Source organism: Corvus hawaiiensis, chromosome 3 (assembly GCF_020740725.1).
Source record: "Corvus hawaiiensis isolate bCorHaw1 chromosome 3, bCorHaw1.pri.cur, whole genome shotgun sequence".
Taxonomy (NCBI): domain Eukaryota; kingdom Metazoa; phylum Chordata; class Aves; order Passeriformes; family Corvidae; genus Corvus; species Corvus hawaiiensis.
The window spans coordinates 55,153,525-55,170,929 of NC_063215.1; the positions used below are offsets into that span (position 1 = coordinate 55,153,525).

The 17,405-nt window shown below is 42.6% G+C and overlaps 1 protein-coding gene across 3 annotated transcripts; it reads left to right on the forward strand.

The window, feature by feature from the left end:
- The first annotated feature begins 5,590 nt into the window (after nt 1-5,590).
- RNF146 (ring finger protein 146) lies at nt 5,591-16,668 on the forward strand. 3 transcript variants are annotated; one of them, XM_048296217.1, is made up of 3 exons: nt 5,591-5,664; nt 11,223-11,379; nt 14,896-16,668. In XM_048296217.1, the coding sequence occupies exon 3, from the start codon at nt 14,897-14,899 to the stop codon at nt 15,953-15,955; it is 1,059 nt and encodes a 352-aa protein (XP_048152174.1). In that variant the 5' UTR covers nt 5,591-5,664; nt 11,223-11,379; nt 14,896; the 3' UTR covers nt 15,956-16,668. The 3 variants fall into 3 exon arrangements, with proteins under 3 accessions (XP_048152174.1, XP_048152176.1, XP_048152175.1); XM_048296218.1 differs by lacking the exon at nt 5,591-5,664 and adding an exon at nt 5,985-6,279; XM_048296219.1 differs by lacking the exon at nt 11,223-11,379 and having other exon boundaries at nt 5,634-5,664.
- Nucleotides 16,669-17,405: the final 737 nt, after the last annotated feature.

Sequence of the window (17,405 nt, forward strand, 5' to 3'; positions counted from 1 at the left end):
CCAATAAAGTCTGGGCGTTTTCAAGCATTTTAATACAGAGTTCCCCATTTCGAAAATGTAATCCTGAGTTCGAGGCCTACATACTGTGCAGTTTCCCAGAAAACATGAGCACAGAACCACTCAGTAAGTTTTGCCACTGCCTGCAATAGGACCAGGGGTTTGGTACAACAAGTAGCAGTTTTAGGTGTCAGGAACAACTTTGCAGGCATTCCTACTGTAAGCCAGGAGTCTGGTCAGTGCAACAGCTGGATCAGGAGAGACAGCAGGACCTATAGTCTATCAAATATTTTTTATAAGAACTCAGCTTCCCCACAGTTACCAGATACCATCTAGTGATACAAAAGGAAATTGCAATTTCTCATTCACTATTTTTTAAAATGAAAGATGAAGATGACAACATATTTTTTTATAGTTTGCTTTTCTTTCACTAAAAATAAATATAGTATGAGTGCACTACCTCCTCCCTGTGATTAACAGCCTTTCCGTATATCAAGAATCTTGTGACTCTAGCTAGTTTTCAAGATTTCATTTCTGAAGATGTATGATTACAAAAGAATTTCAGCTTCTATGAAGTTAAAATAAAGCCTGCCTTATAGCTAGAGACCAACATTTTATGTGTAGTTGTAAGTTACTGTTAAGTCCTACAGATGGAAAGCTTGGGGCCAAATTTAAAAGAAACCCAAAATCTAACCTCGTAATTTTTGTAATCATCATGATTTTGAAGATCCCAAAATATTTTTTTTAATGAGGTTAGTTGCACCCCTGGTTGATGGGGAAGATGTCAAATAGAAAGAGATTCTAGTGATGATGAGACTAAGGCACAAGATTTGCTTTGGGGAAAAGAAGGCTTTAATCCTGCAAACTCTCTGCCTGGAAAACTAAAAGATTTAAACATACTGTATTGTAATGCAATAGCTGTTTTGTGGTGGGATTTTTCTGCTTGTCTGCATCACCATATGGATGACTTCAATTCCACAGCAACATATACTGTGATATGATTTTGACAGCTGGGATAATGGAAAAAGTCAATGTTTACTTATTGGCAGAAGAAAATGTTACCTTGCCTGCCAACTGGGCCAATAAAATAAATTTGTTTTGTATGCTGTGTGGAATTTTTTAATGCCACTAAATGAAAACAAAAGAATCAGGATCTCTCCTCGGGAGCTCACAGACAGAATGGGTACAGATACAGCAAAAGTAACAGATTGAGAGAACTGAGAAAAAGAACTCGCCCTGAGCTCCTCTTCTCCCACTCCTCCTCCTCAGCAGCATTCAGCTTCCTGTTTTTAAAGCAAAATGGGATTGTTCTCATGACTAACCAACACAATCCTTCCAAAGCTGTTAAATAACAGCATTTTTGGCAGAAGTTACTACATATCTAGATTATGTAAGCAAAATACAGATATTCCATGAGGTACAGTAGTTGCATTTCCATACACCAATTCGGCCTTTAAATGACACTTTGTTCTGAATCTACAAATAGAGACTGGAAATCAGTTTAGCTACAGTGCAGCAGGACTGCAAATGCAGATTGCTGAAACAGACATAAACCTCGGCAGTTTCTAGATGGTCAAAATGAAGAAACACTTGCAAACCCAAAGGGGCTTCAGACTTCCATCAATCAACTTACATTTCATACACCATTGGCACAACTGCAATTGCACTTCAAGAGAGTTCAAGTGAATGTCATTTTGTCTCACTGACACCATCTTAAAACACCTGCAGCACAAGGGATAAGCTTGTATCTTGGACTGTAAAAACCTATAAATATCATTTGTAAAAAGAAATAATCCTGGAAAATTTGTGTATCTTAGTCTTTGATGACTGTAAGACATTTATTACTTCAATGAAAATGGCACTGCAACATGGGGATCTCCTGCTTTAGGACAGCTTAGAGGAAAAGGAATTCAGGGCTTGATAAGCAACAGGGGATTCATGAAAAGAATGTGCCACTCAAGCAAAATCAAGATTTGTCTTTAGTACATTTACACATTGTAACTCAATTCTCAGCCCCTCTCTGGCTCCCTGCATGGAAGAGACAAGTGCAGTGCACTGCCAACTTTACACCATCTCTGGTCTTTACATGTGGAATGGGCATGATACCACACATCATCCACTCCTTTGCTGATAGTTTACCTTGCAGCAGCTCTGAGGTTCTCCACACCAACTTCTCAAATTGCTTCAATATAAACTGACTCAAAACCACAGCAGAAGGAAACTGCTTTTCTCCCCTCTCACCTCAGCTGCACCAAGTGCAGCAGGGATTGAGCTCTTGATGAATATAAGACTGGCACATCTGCAAAGGTTTGCATAGTATCACACAGATTTGAAGAAGCAGAAAAAAATGCTTTATAAATAGAAACACTGACATATGGATTAATAGTTCTCCACCATCACAGCATCAGCAAAATATTAATGGTGGGACTATAGACTCTTAGCAGAGGAAGTGGTGTCTTTTAAGACTTAGTCTGACAAATCTTTACTTTTCAAACCACTATATTAATTAATAATTTGGTTGTGATCAAAAGACAAATTTCACAGTGATGACACTGTAGACAACAATAAAAATACACAAGGAGAAACATAGCAGACAACAGAAATGTAAAGCAAATAGATGTAGAAAAGAAACAATTGAGGTGGCTTCAGTTATAACAGACAGGTACAAAGTAACAGCCCTAAAGAAAGCCATCAGTGGAATAGATAGGTTGTGTCCATGCCAAAAACAGAAACACAAAAAAAGATGTTTAAACAATATCCATTCTGACTGAAATAAGAGCTGGTAATAAGGTTGATAACCATGTAGGGAACATTTCAGAAGGTATACTATTAGAACTGGTCCCCTTATTGCAATCCATTCAACTAGATACCTACATGATCCTTATTCCCTTAGTCTAGTAAGATGCAATGCATTTAATTCTTTGTTACTATCTTTGGCACTGTCTGATATTCCTTTGATTGCCATGCTTGCTCCATAACTCATGGAGTGTAAAACAAAATCTCTCATTCACAAGCACATTTTCTCAGTCCATCTGCAGCTGCAGTGAAACTTACAAGCCTATCCATACACCGCCACAGACTTCTTTTTTACTAAGTACAGTCTTCCAAGGTGTTGCCTTTCTTACAAAGCTGCATGAAGTCAGAGTAGCTTTGCTTGAACTCTTTAGATCCCTTAAGAGCACAAGCCTGCTTTCTTTTTTTAGGTCAGATTCTAACAGAAACCGACAGGAACTTGGCCTCAATAGCTTCCACAGGATCAAGGTCTGGTTCAGAAAAGGATTAAGGCTATTGTTGCTGAGTACACACTGCCAGTAAGAGACCTTTCCTTTACCCTAACCTCTATTCTTTGACTCAGCCTCACACAGAATTATCTAAATAGAACATAGATTACCATGTAAATGCTTGTCTTTGGATGCAAACATGACACATTTATTAAAACCAGTGCTAATTTTGGGTTGGCTTTTCTAGACTTTTAGAAAATAATAAGCGATTTAACCAAATGCATTTCTTTTAGTATTCCTGATTACACTTCGAATTTAGTATTTTTAGAGCTTTCATCTCTTATGTTTTCTGAAGCTTGTGATTTCCAGGGGTTTAAAAATCAAAAAGAGCAGCCAGACAGTAGCTGTAGTTCTAACAAGCCCTTGGCTAGACATTTTGCACTTTAGTCATGCTGAAATATTCATTTTTCCATTTAGGTGCAATGAGTACCTGGACACACAGCCCCTCTCTTCCCATCTAAATGAATACCATTCCAGCCTAAATGATGTGTGGATTATTGTTTCCCATCCTAGTTTATTAAAAAATAAATACAGCAGGCTTCTCAATTGACAACAGCGGTTGGCAAAGGTCTCCTCCCTGCACCTCATCTACGGGAGCAGCTCAGCTTTGGAACAGTCTGACCCCCTGCAGTTACATCTGGGTCTTGCCGAGGTCCATCTCTGCCTGTGGGTGACCACCAAAGCAGCCAAACCTCCTCAGCCACGCAAACGCGGCCGGGCAATGCCCAGCAGCATGAGGCACAGGCCTGACTGTCAAGCCACCTAAATTTTCAGGCAAAAAATGAGCTGCAGTTTCCCTGAGCTGCAGAATGTGCTCCTGGAAAGGCCAACAACTGTTCGTGCCTCCTGCTGAATCCACTGTCTGGTCTCACTGCGGGGAACAGGGGCAACTGCAACCTGCCTTCACATTTATCAAGCATGACAGAGCTGTGATAATTCATCTCCCCCCGCACTGCCACCAGGCACTTGAAGAATGAATCCCAAGGAAGCATGCCTGTCTACTTTTTCTGGTCAGAAAGCTCCAGGGAATACATACACTGAGGCTCCCACCACTTCCAGACCTTTCATTCCTGGTACATTTGGCTTGTATTGCAAGGTTTTCGTAGTGGCGGGGGCTTCGGGAGGGGGCTACAGTGAGAAGCTCCCAGAAGGCTGCCCTGTGTCTGACATAGCCAATGCCAGACAGCTCCAAGATGGACCCACTGCTGGCCAAGGCTCAGCCTGTCGGTGACAGTGGTAGTGCCTCTGGGATAAAGATTTAAGAAGGGGGAAATGTCTGCACAACAACAACTTCAGCTGAAGAGTGGAATGTGAGTAAGTGAGAGCAACTCTGCAGACACCAAGGTCAGCAAAGAAGGAGGAGGAGGTGCTCCATGCACCAGAGCAGAGATTCCCCTGCAGGCCCTGGTGCAGACCATGGTGAGGCAGCTGTGCCCCTGCAGCCCATGGAGGTCCATGGGGGAGCAGAGATCCACCAGCAGCCCCTGGAGGACCCCACGGCAGAGCAGGTGGGTGCCCAAAGGAGGCCCTGCCCCTCTGTCAGCCTGTGCTGGAACAGGCTCCTGGCAGGATCTGTGGATCTGTGGAGAGAGGAGCCCACACCAGAGCAGGTTTGCTGGCAGGACTTGTGACCCCGTGGGGGACACCCGCTGGAGCAGGCTGTTCCTGAAGGACTGCGGCCCAAAACTCAGAAGTGGAAAGCCAAAAATCAGCCCGGAAAAAAGGGAAGGCAAGGATGGTGTTTTAATATTTGGGTTTATTTGTCATGATCCTACTCTGATTTGATTGTTACTAAATTAATTTCCCCACGTCAAGATTCTTTTGCCCATGACGGCAATCGGTGAGTGATCTCGTCCTGTCCTGATGTCGACCCACGAGCCTTTCGTTATACTCCCCTTCCCCTGCCAAGCTGCGGAGGGCAGTGCCAGGGCGCCTTTAGAGGGCACCTGGAGTCTAGCCAGGGTCAGCCCGCCACAAGGAGGCACGACTTGGGCAGGGGCTCCGAGGGGGCGGGCAGGGGGCCTCCGCCGAGAGGCGGGGCCCTCCCGAGCGCCTGGCAGGTTCCCCCGCAGGGCACCCGCCGGGCACTGCCCCTTCCCCCCGGGGCCGCCCGAGCCGCGCGGGGCCGCCGCGACAGCGCCGCGACAGCGCCGCGGGACCGGGGCGGGGCCGCCCGCCGGCATCACGCGCGCGGCCCCGCCCCCGCGGCGAGCTGGGCCCGCCCCGGCCCCGCCGCGGTGGCGTCACAGTGGCGCGTTCGGCCGTCCCGGCCCGCGCGTGACGTCGGCGCGTCCCGCGGTCCCGGCGGCGGGGCCGGAGGGAGCGGCAGGTGGCGGCGGGCGGAGCGGGGCCGAGCGGAGCTGAGCCGAGCGGAGCGGCCCGGCGGGTGAGTCCCCGCGCCGCCGCGGGTGGGCACGAGCCGGAGCGGTCGGGGAGAGGCGGTGGCAGCGGTGGCCTCGGCCACCAAAGGCCTCTCCGACAGCGCCCCCTACGCGGCCGCCCGGGGCCGGGGCGGCGCTGCCTCCCCTCGCCCCTCCGCCGCCGGCGGGCCGCGGAGGGAGCTGGAGCGGGCGCCGTGGTCTCCCCGCGCGGGTGAGGGCTCTGAACAAAAGGCCGGCCGAGCTGGGCTGAACCGAACGAGGGGCGGCCGCCGGGCCGCCAGAGCCCTGCCCGGTATTGTTTTGGCGGAGGGGAGGGTGGAGGGTGTCGCCCGCCGCCGCCCCGCCCGCGGGGTCACGTGCTGAGTGTCGGGGCCGCGGCGGTGGAGCTCTGCCCGGGAGCCCTTCCCCAGGCCCCGCACAGAGAGGGAGAGACGGGACGGCTGGCAAAGCTTCCCGGCCCTTCCTGCCGGGCCCCGCTGCCGGGCACCGCGGAGCCGTGTCCCTGTAGGAGGCGGCGCCCCGCGCCGGTGCGGAGCAAGGTGCGCGCAGAGTGCCGGACCGGACCCGGACTTAGGCTGGACTCGATGATCCCGAAGGTCTTTCCCAATCTGGTCGATTCTGTGAGTCGGGGGTTTCGTTGTGCTGGGCAGTAAAATAGGTCAGGAGCATTAGCCGTGGCGGCGTCGCGCGTGGCGGAATCCCCTGGCCGAGCCGGCGCAGCGCTCTAATTCCCAGGGCGATGTGCAGCGCTTCAATGTGTGGCTTCGCCCCTGCGGATGTCAGCGCTGTGCCCAGCCGGCCTCGGGCACTGCCGCCGGCGACCTGAGCGGAGCCGCACGGGCGGTCACGGCAGCGCAGCGCGGAGCACCCAGGCAGAAGCAACTAAGTGTTCCCAGTGGAAGTGCTTTTGTTTCTCTGTGCTTGACGGCCTCGGCTCAAGTGTTTGCACTGCATCCTTTCTGAATGTTAAAAGGGGACGTGAAATGTGAAAACGGGTCCCGCTGTTGGTGCGGTACATGTTGCCTCCACTGAAAAATTGTTGTAAAATATTAACTAAATATGAGGTTTTTGTACGAACAAGACGATTGGAATGGTAAAATAGTTAAACTGAAATTGTGGGAGGTTTAATCTTAGTACAGCTTTTCAGTGATATGCCTGAGAAATGCTGTAGGTTTTGTTACTGGTGTGTAATATGCAGCTACATATTAACAATTACAAGGAGGAGTAGGGAGCAGAGCTTTAAAATGTTTCGCTTTTGTCAGGTTTGTAATACTAAAAATCCAATCCTCTTTTTGTTAGCTGCTGCCTCTGGACGGTGGGCTACTTAAAAATAGATTCTGAAGCATCTCTAAAAATGCGGTACCAAAAATTACAGTGTGTAATAGTATTGAAGACATGGTGAAATCTGAATCTTCGTTTGGTAATTTTGAATAAGTCTTAAATATTGAATGTTTCTTGCAAGAACTTGGTATATAGTCTTGTGTGGTTAATACTGTAGTTTCTGTCCAAGTGTATTGAAGTGCCAGTTGTTTAAATTGCTATAATGCAAAATCTGTAGTGAGTGAAAGAAAAAGTTTGTTCTTGTTTCCTTCAAAATACATTGTATCAATGTAGATGTAACTGAGTTGTCATTTATTTAAAGAGCTGGAACTGCAGTATTTTCATAGTCTATTGAATAGTGGGCCCCTGGAAAAGCCTTCATATTGAAATTGATTTTTTTTTCCTCTCTTCTGTGCATGTTAATCAAGTGTGTGTGTGTATGTATATATATATATACACACGAAGATGTCCCTGTACTTATTGCAGTTTCTGAAGCACTGGTAACTTAAGATGAACCAAACTTCATTCTTTGCACACTTTTGATTTGAGAGAGAAATTAACATTTTTCTTTGTTAAATAGATTGAAATAGGATATATGCTCAAAATTCAAGATTAGTACTCCAATTGTAGCATAGGGAACAACCTCATTTTCAATAGATGTAACATTTTAATACTGAAATGGCTGTTCTGATCTTGACTCTTCTATGATTCAGTTCCAAATGTACACATAAATGTTGGGTGTTTATTAGTGTGAAATAGCCAACGATAAGGAATGACAGGCAACTTGAAGTCTCATCACAATCAGCAATTCCTGAGAATATTCTAAGTTTAAGAAACAGATACAAAAAAGTAGGCAAGCACAGGAAACAGGTTATTTATCTGTTGTGCTATCCAGTGCCAGGGACAGTTTTAAACATACCTGATAAGACTCAGTACCTTGAGCTGGTAGTGTATTGACAATAGCAGACCATCAGACAGGAGAGTGATTTTTCCTGTTAAATAAAACAGCCACCTTCTTTCTTCCCCCACTGTCTGGCTCATGGTGACTTGTGGGGAAGGGCAGAATTTGGGGGATCTTTTTCCCCTCCTCTTCCCCCCCCCCCCAGCTGAGTTACAAATAAGGGAGCTTGATTGAAAAAAACCCCAAATATTTAATTACAGAAGAGCATTTATTCTTGTGAATTAATACTGTAACTGCTGAGTTTTCAAGGGGATAAATGATGAATTTGTGATAGCTATTTTAGAATAATATGTATGGAGTTGTAGAATTCATGAGATTTTATCATTTGAAGTAGGATTCAGATAATACAGATAATAGTCTTTGGCTGGTGTGAGTTGAATTCACCAATGTTTTGCACTTGTTTGTTTTTAAAAAGCTAAGATTTTACTTATGGAGGAAGCTTAAAACTGTAGGTAACTCTTCATCAATGTACAGGAGCTGGCTTTCTAAATATGTTTGCTTCTGGTTTTGGTTTGGGTGGGTTGTTTGTTTGTTGGGTTTTTTTTGTAATTGTTGTTTCCCCAAAGAAGTAAGGGTGGAAGAATTGTGCTGGATGTGATAATTTACTGGGTCTCATGGTTTAATGAGCACAGTTGACTGAGCTGACAAGAAACCTTGGCCTAGTAAAAGCTTAACATTTTTCTTAAGGAGAACCTGAAGTCATTTTGGGAGATAGGTCTGGTAAGAAGTCCATGACTTCAAAATCCTAAATTATGAAAGAAGTGGACATGACTTCTCCCAGTAAGCATCCTGAGAGACTTTTGGGGACAAAGAGAACTGTTCTATGCTGGCTGAGTCTCAGTTTGGATGTTGCCCAGTTTGAATTCTTGTTCCTGATCAGCGACACTGTCCTTCTGTCTGTTCCACCTTTAAAGTTTCAAAATCAATGTGTGATGCAGGGGTTTAGGAAGGGATGGATACCTGCAGGTTGCTGCAGATAGGGTAACTCCTCATACTACAGGAAGAAGAGAAAATTAATTGCTAAGTATAGAACAGCTTTTACCCAGGTGACTTCAAAGGAGGAGTCATCATCCAAAAAGGGGTGCTTGTGTAACCACAAGTGTCTGTTAGTCTGTTCAGTAGAATTTTCAAGACTGGCTTATTAAATAAATAACAATGCCATGAAATGTAGAGGTTACCTGAAGTCAGTGTGTGAACTAGTTCTTTTCAAGAGCTTTGGAGAAATTGGAAATTTGCATTACCACAATCCTGTAATTATGCCTTCCTTGGATTCTTCTAGGTATAATTACATACCTTGAATATGTGCATGCATTTTTATTTCTTAAGTAATCTCCCAGAACTGACCCAGCCTTTTTCTGCCATCTCCACATAGCATTTGGTTTTATGATGTGCTACTTCTAGTAGTGGATTGTGAGAGGTAGTAGATAAAAGACTTCAGGTGATACCTATTGAAGTAACAGAAAGCAGCTATGAAGATAAAGGACTGAACACCACACCCAGAGCATCAAGCTTGTTGCAGCTGTCTCTTTGATCATAGAAAACATAGTATCTTGTCTCTGGATTAGTAGAGCCACAATTCTAATGCGATTGCAGCTCGTGGTTTCAGATTGATGTGTGAAGAAAGGAAAGCTGCTAGAACTATGAGGGGAGAAAAGGTGTGGATAGGCTTGTTAATTTTTGCATTTTTCTTTTGGAGTTCATTCTAAAAATAGCTGCACGGAATGTTACATGGAGCTTAGCTATAAAGAAAATAACATACTTGAATAATGCTTCATGCACTAAAATCAACTGAACACTCTGATATTATTAATGATAAATGTTTGCTCATTTGATGAAGGACTATAGCACAGAATACTGTAATGCTGCATATTCTTTCAGGGACTTATCACTCCTTGACTTCACTCAGCTCTTACATGTCTGCTCTGCACTGTGTTTATGCTGAAATGATTCTTTCCTTGAACACATTGAAATCAAAGAGGTGACGTTCTCAGATCTGCTTCAAATCATTCCTATGTATAATGTTTTGCAGCAACTGGAAACTGTAGTTCAAAATGTTTAAGAATCGTCCAGAAAGCTGCAGACCAGAAGGAGGATGTGACTCTGTGGCTCATCAGTCTTTTTACAGAGGATTCACTGAAGGTGGTTCTCTTAGGTCAAGACCTTCCTGTTTAGGGTGTGAGAGTGCAAGAGTGATGGTCTCCCTTCCCTTTCTGAGTTTGCAGATTCCTACTTCCCTACTGTAGGAACTTCTTATGTATTTGTTAAGCACTTAGTGATTATTATGTATTTGTGAAATGACTTGGCTCAGATTCTGGTTGGTGGCATTCACCAAATGTATTGTGACTGACATTATCTGCTAGCTTGATAACACTGCCTCTGCGGTGTGGAGGCTGAGTTGCATCCTTGTCCTCTTTTTTAGAGATCATATGCACTCTTTCCATTGTTGAACCTTGGAGCCCATCAGAGCATTTTAAAGAAATAGAGGAAGGTCCTAATTAATTTTTGTTGTTGTTTGTTTACCTTGTTAAGTATCAAATGTGGGTCATAGAGTTTCTTTATAAGCTGGTATGAGGATGTACATATGTGGATTTATAAAGAAGAAAGTGCTGAATGGTTCTGAGGTTCATTCATTTAATGAATGCAATGATCTCTGTAAAAGAGGACAAGGATTCAAGGCTCTGAGCCTCGAAATATAAAGAGGCAGATTTCTACTTGAAATATGGAGAAGACCTGGGGGAAATTGGCTATTCACGTGCGCTGTTTTTTCCTCAAGTGTCTGATACTAGTCCGTTTCAGGACAAGACATATGGCTAGACGGTCCTTTGGAATGGTGTAATACAGATAGTTTTATAAACAGCTTTAGGAAGCCATTGTGACTTTTTAAAATTTCTAAATATAAGGGATCATTTATTAGAGGTTAAAATTGCATAAACATAACATGCTCGCAACTTCGCTCTTGTTTCTCCTTTTGTGTTACTCCTTTTGTGAGGTTACTGTATGGAAATGAGCAATTAACTTACTATCGTCAAAAATAATTGCCTTTTATAATGCTTAAAAAAAGATGATTTGTTTAAGCCAGACATCAAAATAAAAACTGTGGGTCAAAATTGATGGTTGCAAAAAATGAAGCAGAAGTCCAGTGGTAGTTTTATTGAAAATAGCCTGCATTGAGTAAATAAAAGCATAGTATTTTCCTTTCTGTAACAGAACCGTGGCATTGTACTTTGCTTGCTCGTACCTCTGGATGACATTGTAATGGTGGTATTATTTGCTTTCTGTTAGTTTGCAGAGAAGCTGAAACGCTGTAGTGTACCACTGAGCAGGACAAGTCAGGAATGAGCCAGCCTTGGGAAGGAGGACCTGCCATCCTAGCTGGAGACATCTGAAGAGAGGACATTTCAGTCTTGTGGCATGCTTCAGTAGAAACTATTCAGAAAAAGTAAGCTGTTGTTTTGTTAATGAACTTAAACATGTCAGCTCCTTGATGGACTGCTTAGTTGCAGTTAGAATTTCACCTGGAATTTGAAGTGATTTTGTGTGGATTTACTTTTTCTTCCATTAAATTCCAAGAAGGCCTGGGGTCTTTCCATGTAGTTGTTACACATCACCTCTTCCATACTTCATGTATTGATGAAGGCCCCATAGCTTAGAAATTAAACTTATTATTTAATATTAAAAACGAAAACCACAAGAAGTGGGATCTGGCAAGATTTTGGACTAATTCCTTCTGAGTTTTAGGCTGTGTTTATGCTAAAATGCGGAGTTCAGGTTCTTATTGCTCCCTTATTTACACCTGAATTAAGGATCTAAATACTTCAAATAAAATTATTTTTAGAATTTTTCCTTGAGTTTAATTAATTTGTAGTCAGTAGTCAAGAATATGATTTTCCATGATGCTAGGAGTGTCTTAAAGGGAACCCAATCCTCCAAAAAATAGAGCTTTCCTGTTTGATAACAGTTCTGATATAAAGCCTGTTTTGACTGAACCTTAATTTCAGGAAAAATACTGTGTGGTCAGTTTTTTTAAATTCTTAATAGCATGAAGTTGCAGTACAAGTGCTTCCACAGCCATAACGTAGCAGAATAGCAGCCCAAGATGTTTGTCCTCGGTTCTGAAGGATTACCTCTTCAGTAAAAACCTACGTACGTGTACATCCTCCTACCAGCTTATAAACAAACTCTGACCTAGATTTGGTATTAAAAAGGTTAATTAGCATCATGCTTTAAAAACAAGAAGTGAGACAGTGTCAGTGTAGTTGATAGAAATCTTCAAGTGCATAATTGTCCTGCATTCTGAGCACATGCAACTGCAGTTGTGCTTATCTTAGAAGAGTTTTATGTTCCTGGGTAGCACTTCTAGAGATAAGGGTTTGCTCTTCCAGCTCTATTCATTTTATACATAACATTTTCCTTAGAGTCATTAAAACTCAAAAAAGATTTTCAAGAAAAGGCATTTACTCCTTTTCGTATCCTGCATTATTATCTTGATCTAGTAAGAAATTACAGATCCCTCAAATAAATGGGCGACCTACTGAGCACAGTTCAAATGTTAGCATTTTTTTGCTTCCAGTAAACATGTAACAACTTTTAATTCTTCTTTTAGTTTGCCTCAGGGTAAACTCTCTTTAGTTTAGCTTACAGTATCAGAATTTAGTTTGTCAAAGTGCATTGCCTTTTTCATCCCTGCATTGCATTTTAATCACCTCCAAAATCTTAATTATGATACGTGACTTGTGTAAAAGTTACTTACCTACAGGTTGTTCTAATCTTTTATTTGACTCTGGAAAGGATAACTTTATAAAGGATATTCAGGGAAAAGCATCCTTTTTTAAAACTGTAGCACGGAAGTAGAAATCTCTGCTGCTGTGCCTTTTTGCACTGTAGTATCTCAATGTGGGGGCACTTGAAAATTAAGATCTTTTACCTCAGCCATGGTTAGCACAAATTAATCAATAAATGGATTTCTCTTTTAGCTCTTCTGTTGTGAAGTGATGGCTGGGTTGTATTTGTGGGTATTCTGAAATATTCTCTCCTTTTTCTAGTAAGTTTCTTGGTGTAAACTGTGACATTTGCTGTAAAAATCTGTTGCAAAATACAGCCTCAGAAGTATGAGGCTTCCAAAAAGCAACTTGTTCACAACATTGTTAGAATGGATCTCACAGATGTGTGCTGTGCAGTAAAAACACAGTTACCAGCTGGTAGGTAATGCTGTGTCTGTATCTGGCATGCTGATTTAAGAACTGTTAGCAGATTTGTCATTAATCTCAGGAAAAAGAAATTCAGATACAAAACTGAAACATAGGTGGATACAATTACATATTACTTCAGGAAAAAGCATTTGAGCTGTAGAGCTTTTAAAAGAATTACTTGATTAAAAAAAGGATTAAAGGGGAATTGGTCTTTCAAGAGGAAATTATAGTGATAGAAGGGAACAGACAGCATAGAGAAAAATATTTTAAGTAAACAGCACATGATCTTTTTTTGTAAAGATAAATACAGATACTGAACCTTTCCCCCCCCCCCCCCCCCAGCAGATATTTATAAGATTTTTAAAGCAGTGGAGGCTTTTACAGTAACACTAGGCATTTTCTCTTGAAAATTTTGTTAGAAATGTGTATAACACTAGAACAGGCTGTCCAGGCAGCCTGTGGTATCTCCATCCTTGCAGGTTTCAGAAAAACGCACCTAGACAGTGATCAGCCACAGCTGATCTAATCTAGTATTATTGTTGGTGCCATGTGGAGCAGGAAACTGGACTTAGGTGACCTTTAAAGGTCCCTTTTGACCCACGTGCTTGTGGTAGTTTTGCACGAAGTATTCCTAGCTGTCTGTACAACAAAGACTACTTTCACTGAAAGGCTGTTTTGTTGAATATCAGTCTTGAAGTTCCTTGGGGATTTTAATTGGAAAAAGACACCTTTTCAGGTCCCATTCCCCAAAGCCATTCTTCTCCCTCATTTGGTATCTGGTGTTTGGTTTTGATTGTTAATAAATAAAAGGAAAATTACCATGAAAGAGACCGTGAAAGATTGCCATGGCAAAAATGTAGTTGAGAAGGCATTTGCATATTTAGGCTAGAATTTTTCAACTACTTAAATCTTACACAATGCCAAAGTGATGCAGTTTTGCATTCCCCATTCCCTCACAGTTACAAAATCATCTTTAATAACAGAAATAAGATATGGCCAGAGAAAGTAAAGGCAATAACTTCACAAGCCAGTCAAGTCAGAGTTGTGTGTCTTCTGCAATACACTGCTGCTTCTGCTGGTCTGCAGTGATTCCTTTCGAGAGGCACTTGCATATATCAGGGGGTTCACTTAATGTTTAAGAAAAAGGAATCCAAGGTATCTTTTGAAAAGGCCACCTCCATTTTCAGATCTGGTTATTTCTGCAGCCCTGTGGTTGTTCTGAGCTCAGTTTGAGGGATAGTGTACATCCCTTAGTGCATGGGAACTAAGGAACAGAGTGGGGGAATTCTTCAGCTGGGTGCTGCTGTCAGGCATATTTTCTACTGTGTAAACCTAGTCTGAGATGCTGTTCAGGCAGTCCCTTAATCAAGCAGACAATCACCTGTAGTCTGAAGAGGGATTGTTTAAGTTCAATTCACAGCCACGTCACCTCTTGTGGAAAGAACCATCGTTTCTTTCAATTTCCTGAGGAGGCACCAAAATAACTGGTTGGCTGAAGGTTCATTAATCAACACTACTTCAGAGAATGAACAGAGGAAATAACAAAATTTATTTTCTAACTTGGGATGTTAACATGCTGAAAATTAAACAGGTAAAATATTGGTGATTAGCAAAAGAAATTTTCCCAGTTGATTTAGTCTGTCACCTCAGGAAACAGTAACTTACCTTGAGGTAAACATCTCATTCCATGGATGTTGAGGTGAAATGTAATGCGAGGTGCTAGTTTGACACAATAAACTGATTTAAATTTCTTTGATCCTCTGCAGGATGGCTGGCTGTGGTGAAATAGATCATTCAATCAACATGCTTCCCACAAATAGGAAGACAAATGAGTCATGTACCAATGCAGCACCTTCCCTGCAAGTCCCTGAATGTGCTATCTGTCTGCAAACATGTGTCCATCCCGTAAGTCTGCCCTGTAAACATGTTTTCTGCTATCTGTGTGTGAAGGGAGCTTCTTGGCTTGGGAAACGATGTGCGCTCTGCCGGCAAGAGATTCCCGAGGATTTTCTTGACAAGCCAACCTTATTGTCACCCGAAGAACTCAAAGCAGCAAGCAGAGGCAATGGAGAATATGCTTGGTACTATGAAGGTAGAAATGGCTGGTGGCAGTATGATGAACGTACCAGCAGAGAGCTGGAAGATGCCTTTTCCAAGGGTAAAAAGAGCACTGAAATGCTAATTGCTGGTTTTTTATACGTAGCAGACCTTGAAAATATGGTTCAGTATAGGAGAAATGAGCATGGACGTCGCAGAAAAATCAAACGGGACATAATAGATATACCAAAGAAGGGAGTGGCTGGGCTGAGGCTGGACTGTGACAGCAACACTGTCAACCTGGCACGAGAGAGCTCCGCTGACGGTGCGGACAGCACACTGACTCCAGGGGCTGCAGCTGTGCAGCCTCTAGCATCCATTTCCGTGAGGCCCCTGCCAGCACTAGATGGTCAGCTTGTGAGTCCTTCAACGCCATCACCCGATGCAAGCAACTCTTTAGAGAACTCTTTTGCCCACTTGCAAATAAATGGAGACAGTATGGCTGAAAGGAGTCACAGGGTAGAGGGAGAAGAAGACCATGAATCATCATCTTCTGGTAGGGTGCCAGCCCCCGACACCTCTGTTGAGGAGACCGAATCGGATGCCAGCAGCGACAGTGAGGATGTGTCTGCCCACCTTCAGCAACGCCCATCCTCTGGTCAGCAGAGACACTTGAATGCCAGTGCAAGCCAGCCAGGAGCAGATAGACCAGGGGCAGGGGGTGGGGTGGCAAACACAAGTGTAAGATCTAGAAGGCCAGATGGACAGTGCACAGTCACTGAAGTTTAAATCTAGAGCCATGTGAAAAAAAATACTCAGTTGTAATTTTCTGTAAATTTTCTGTCCACATTGGCATTGCACTCAAACCTAGCAGCGTGTTTGGTGGGAGGGTGGGGTGAAGGGGGGAAACAGATTTGGCCTGTTTTAACTTAAGTCTCTTAACATGTCTCAGCTGGAAGACTGTTTAGGAAACTGGGTTGTCCTGTTAATGGTTTGAAAGCTGTTTAGCAATGCCCAGTTTTCTTGAAAATGTCTTGTGTTTATTTTGTAGCATTTTCCCCTTGAAGATACTCTATCCTTTTTTGGCCAATGTATATCTGCTGTACAACTTGAATTGTCTTCATTCTCTTGACTGTTGCATTAAGTGTCTTACTACTTTCTGCATGGATTGATGTATGAAAAGAACACTAAAGCAATGTGGAATCAGGCAAGGTGTTGGGTGTGAGCAGGATGCTTAATTTAATGTGAGAAAATAGATGTGAGTTTGGAGTTAAAATGTGTTTTTATTAGACAAGAGCAATCATTTACCTTTTTTCAATGGTAATGTAAAAACGCTGTTAACTTGTGTTGCAAATCCTTACCTTTACACTCTCCATGGCTTTTTCACTGGCTTTGCCATCTAGTCCTTGTAGTTTTGTTTTTGGAGATCTTTCTTGATCTGTCTCGTTTTTGTTACAGAATTTATAATTTAATAAAACTACATTTTATCAGTAACAATCTCAGATATGTTTCCAGTTTAATTGAACTTCACTGAAGGAATTTCAAAGAAAATTCTCATAAAACAGCTTACGGTGTTTACCAAAAGGGAGGACTAGTTCTGAGTGGCATCCTGAAGTTCTTGCATCGCTGACTGGCTGTCTCTCAAATACAACACAGTAGGATTATCATCTTTTACTGAAAAATCATGAGTTGCAAGCTTTAGTACACAGACATCTGAAGAGCTGATTAACTCACTTCACTGTTGATGGCAGGCAGAAGTATCAGCCTTATTTTAACAGCAGAAATGTTGAAATAAAAGAGTGTAAGTTATCAAAGTTGACCCTATAACAAAGGACATGGACATTAAGGACTATAGTGCTATTTATCTCTTCATAGCAAAACTGGTGGCAGCACAGAAAGGGTACTGTTGTATTAGCAATGTAGGAGCTGCATTTCTACAGACTTCTGAATATTAGAAGCCAGATCTTAAGAAACACAGCTTGTCTTTTCTGTCCCTGGCAGGTATTTGACATTTTTTTCAGATTGAGAAATGGCATTAGTTGATTCTAGACTCAGTCTTCAAAATAAAGCTAATTAAACTCCAATGCTTAGTATATATATCCCAGAATAGAAAAGGACAGTAGCTGATACATAGGTACTACTGATCTTAAGACAGAAGTTGCTTTAGGCAAACAACCATTTGAAGGGAATTAAAAGGGCTGATTTTTAAAAAGGGTAGATTTAAACTTTTATAATGTTC

Coding starts and splice junctions, on each gene's coding strand:
- RNF146 (XM_048296217.1), top strand. CDS start 14,897: ATGGCTGGCTGTGGTGAAATAGATCATTCAATCAACATGCTTCCCACA.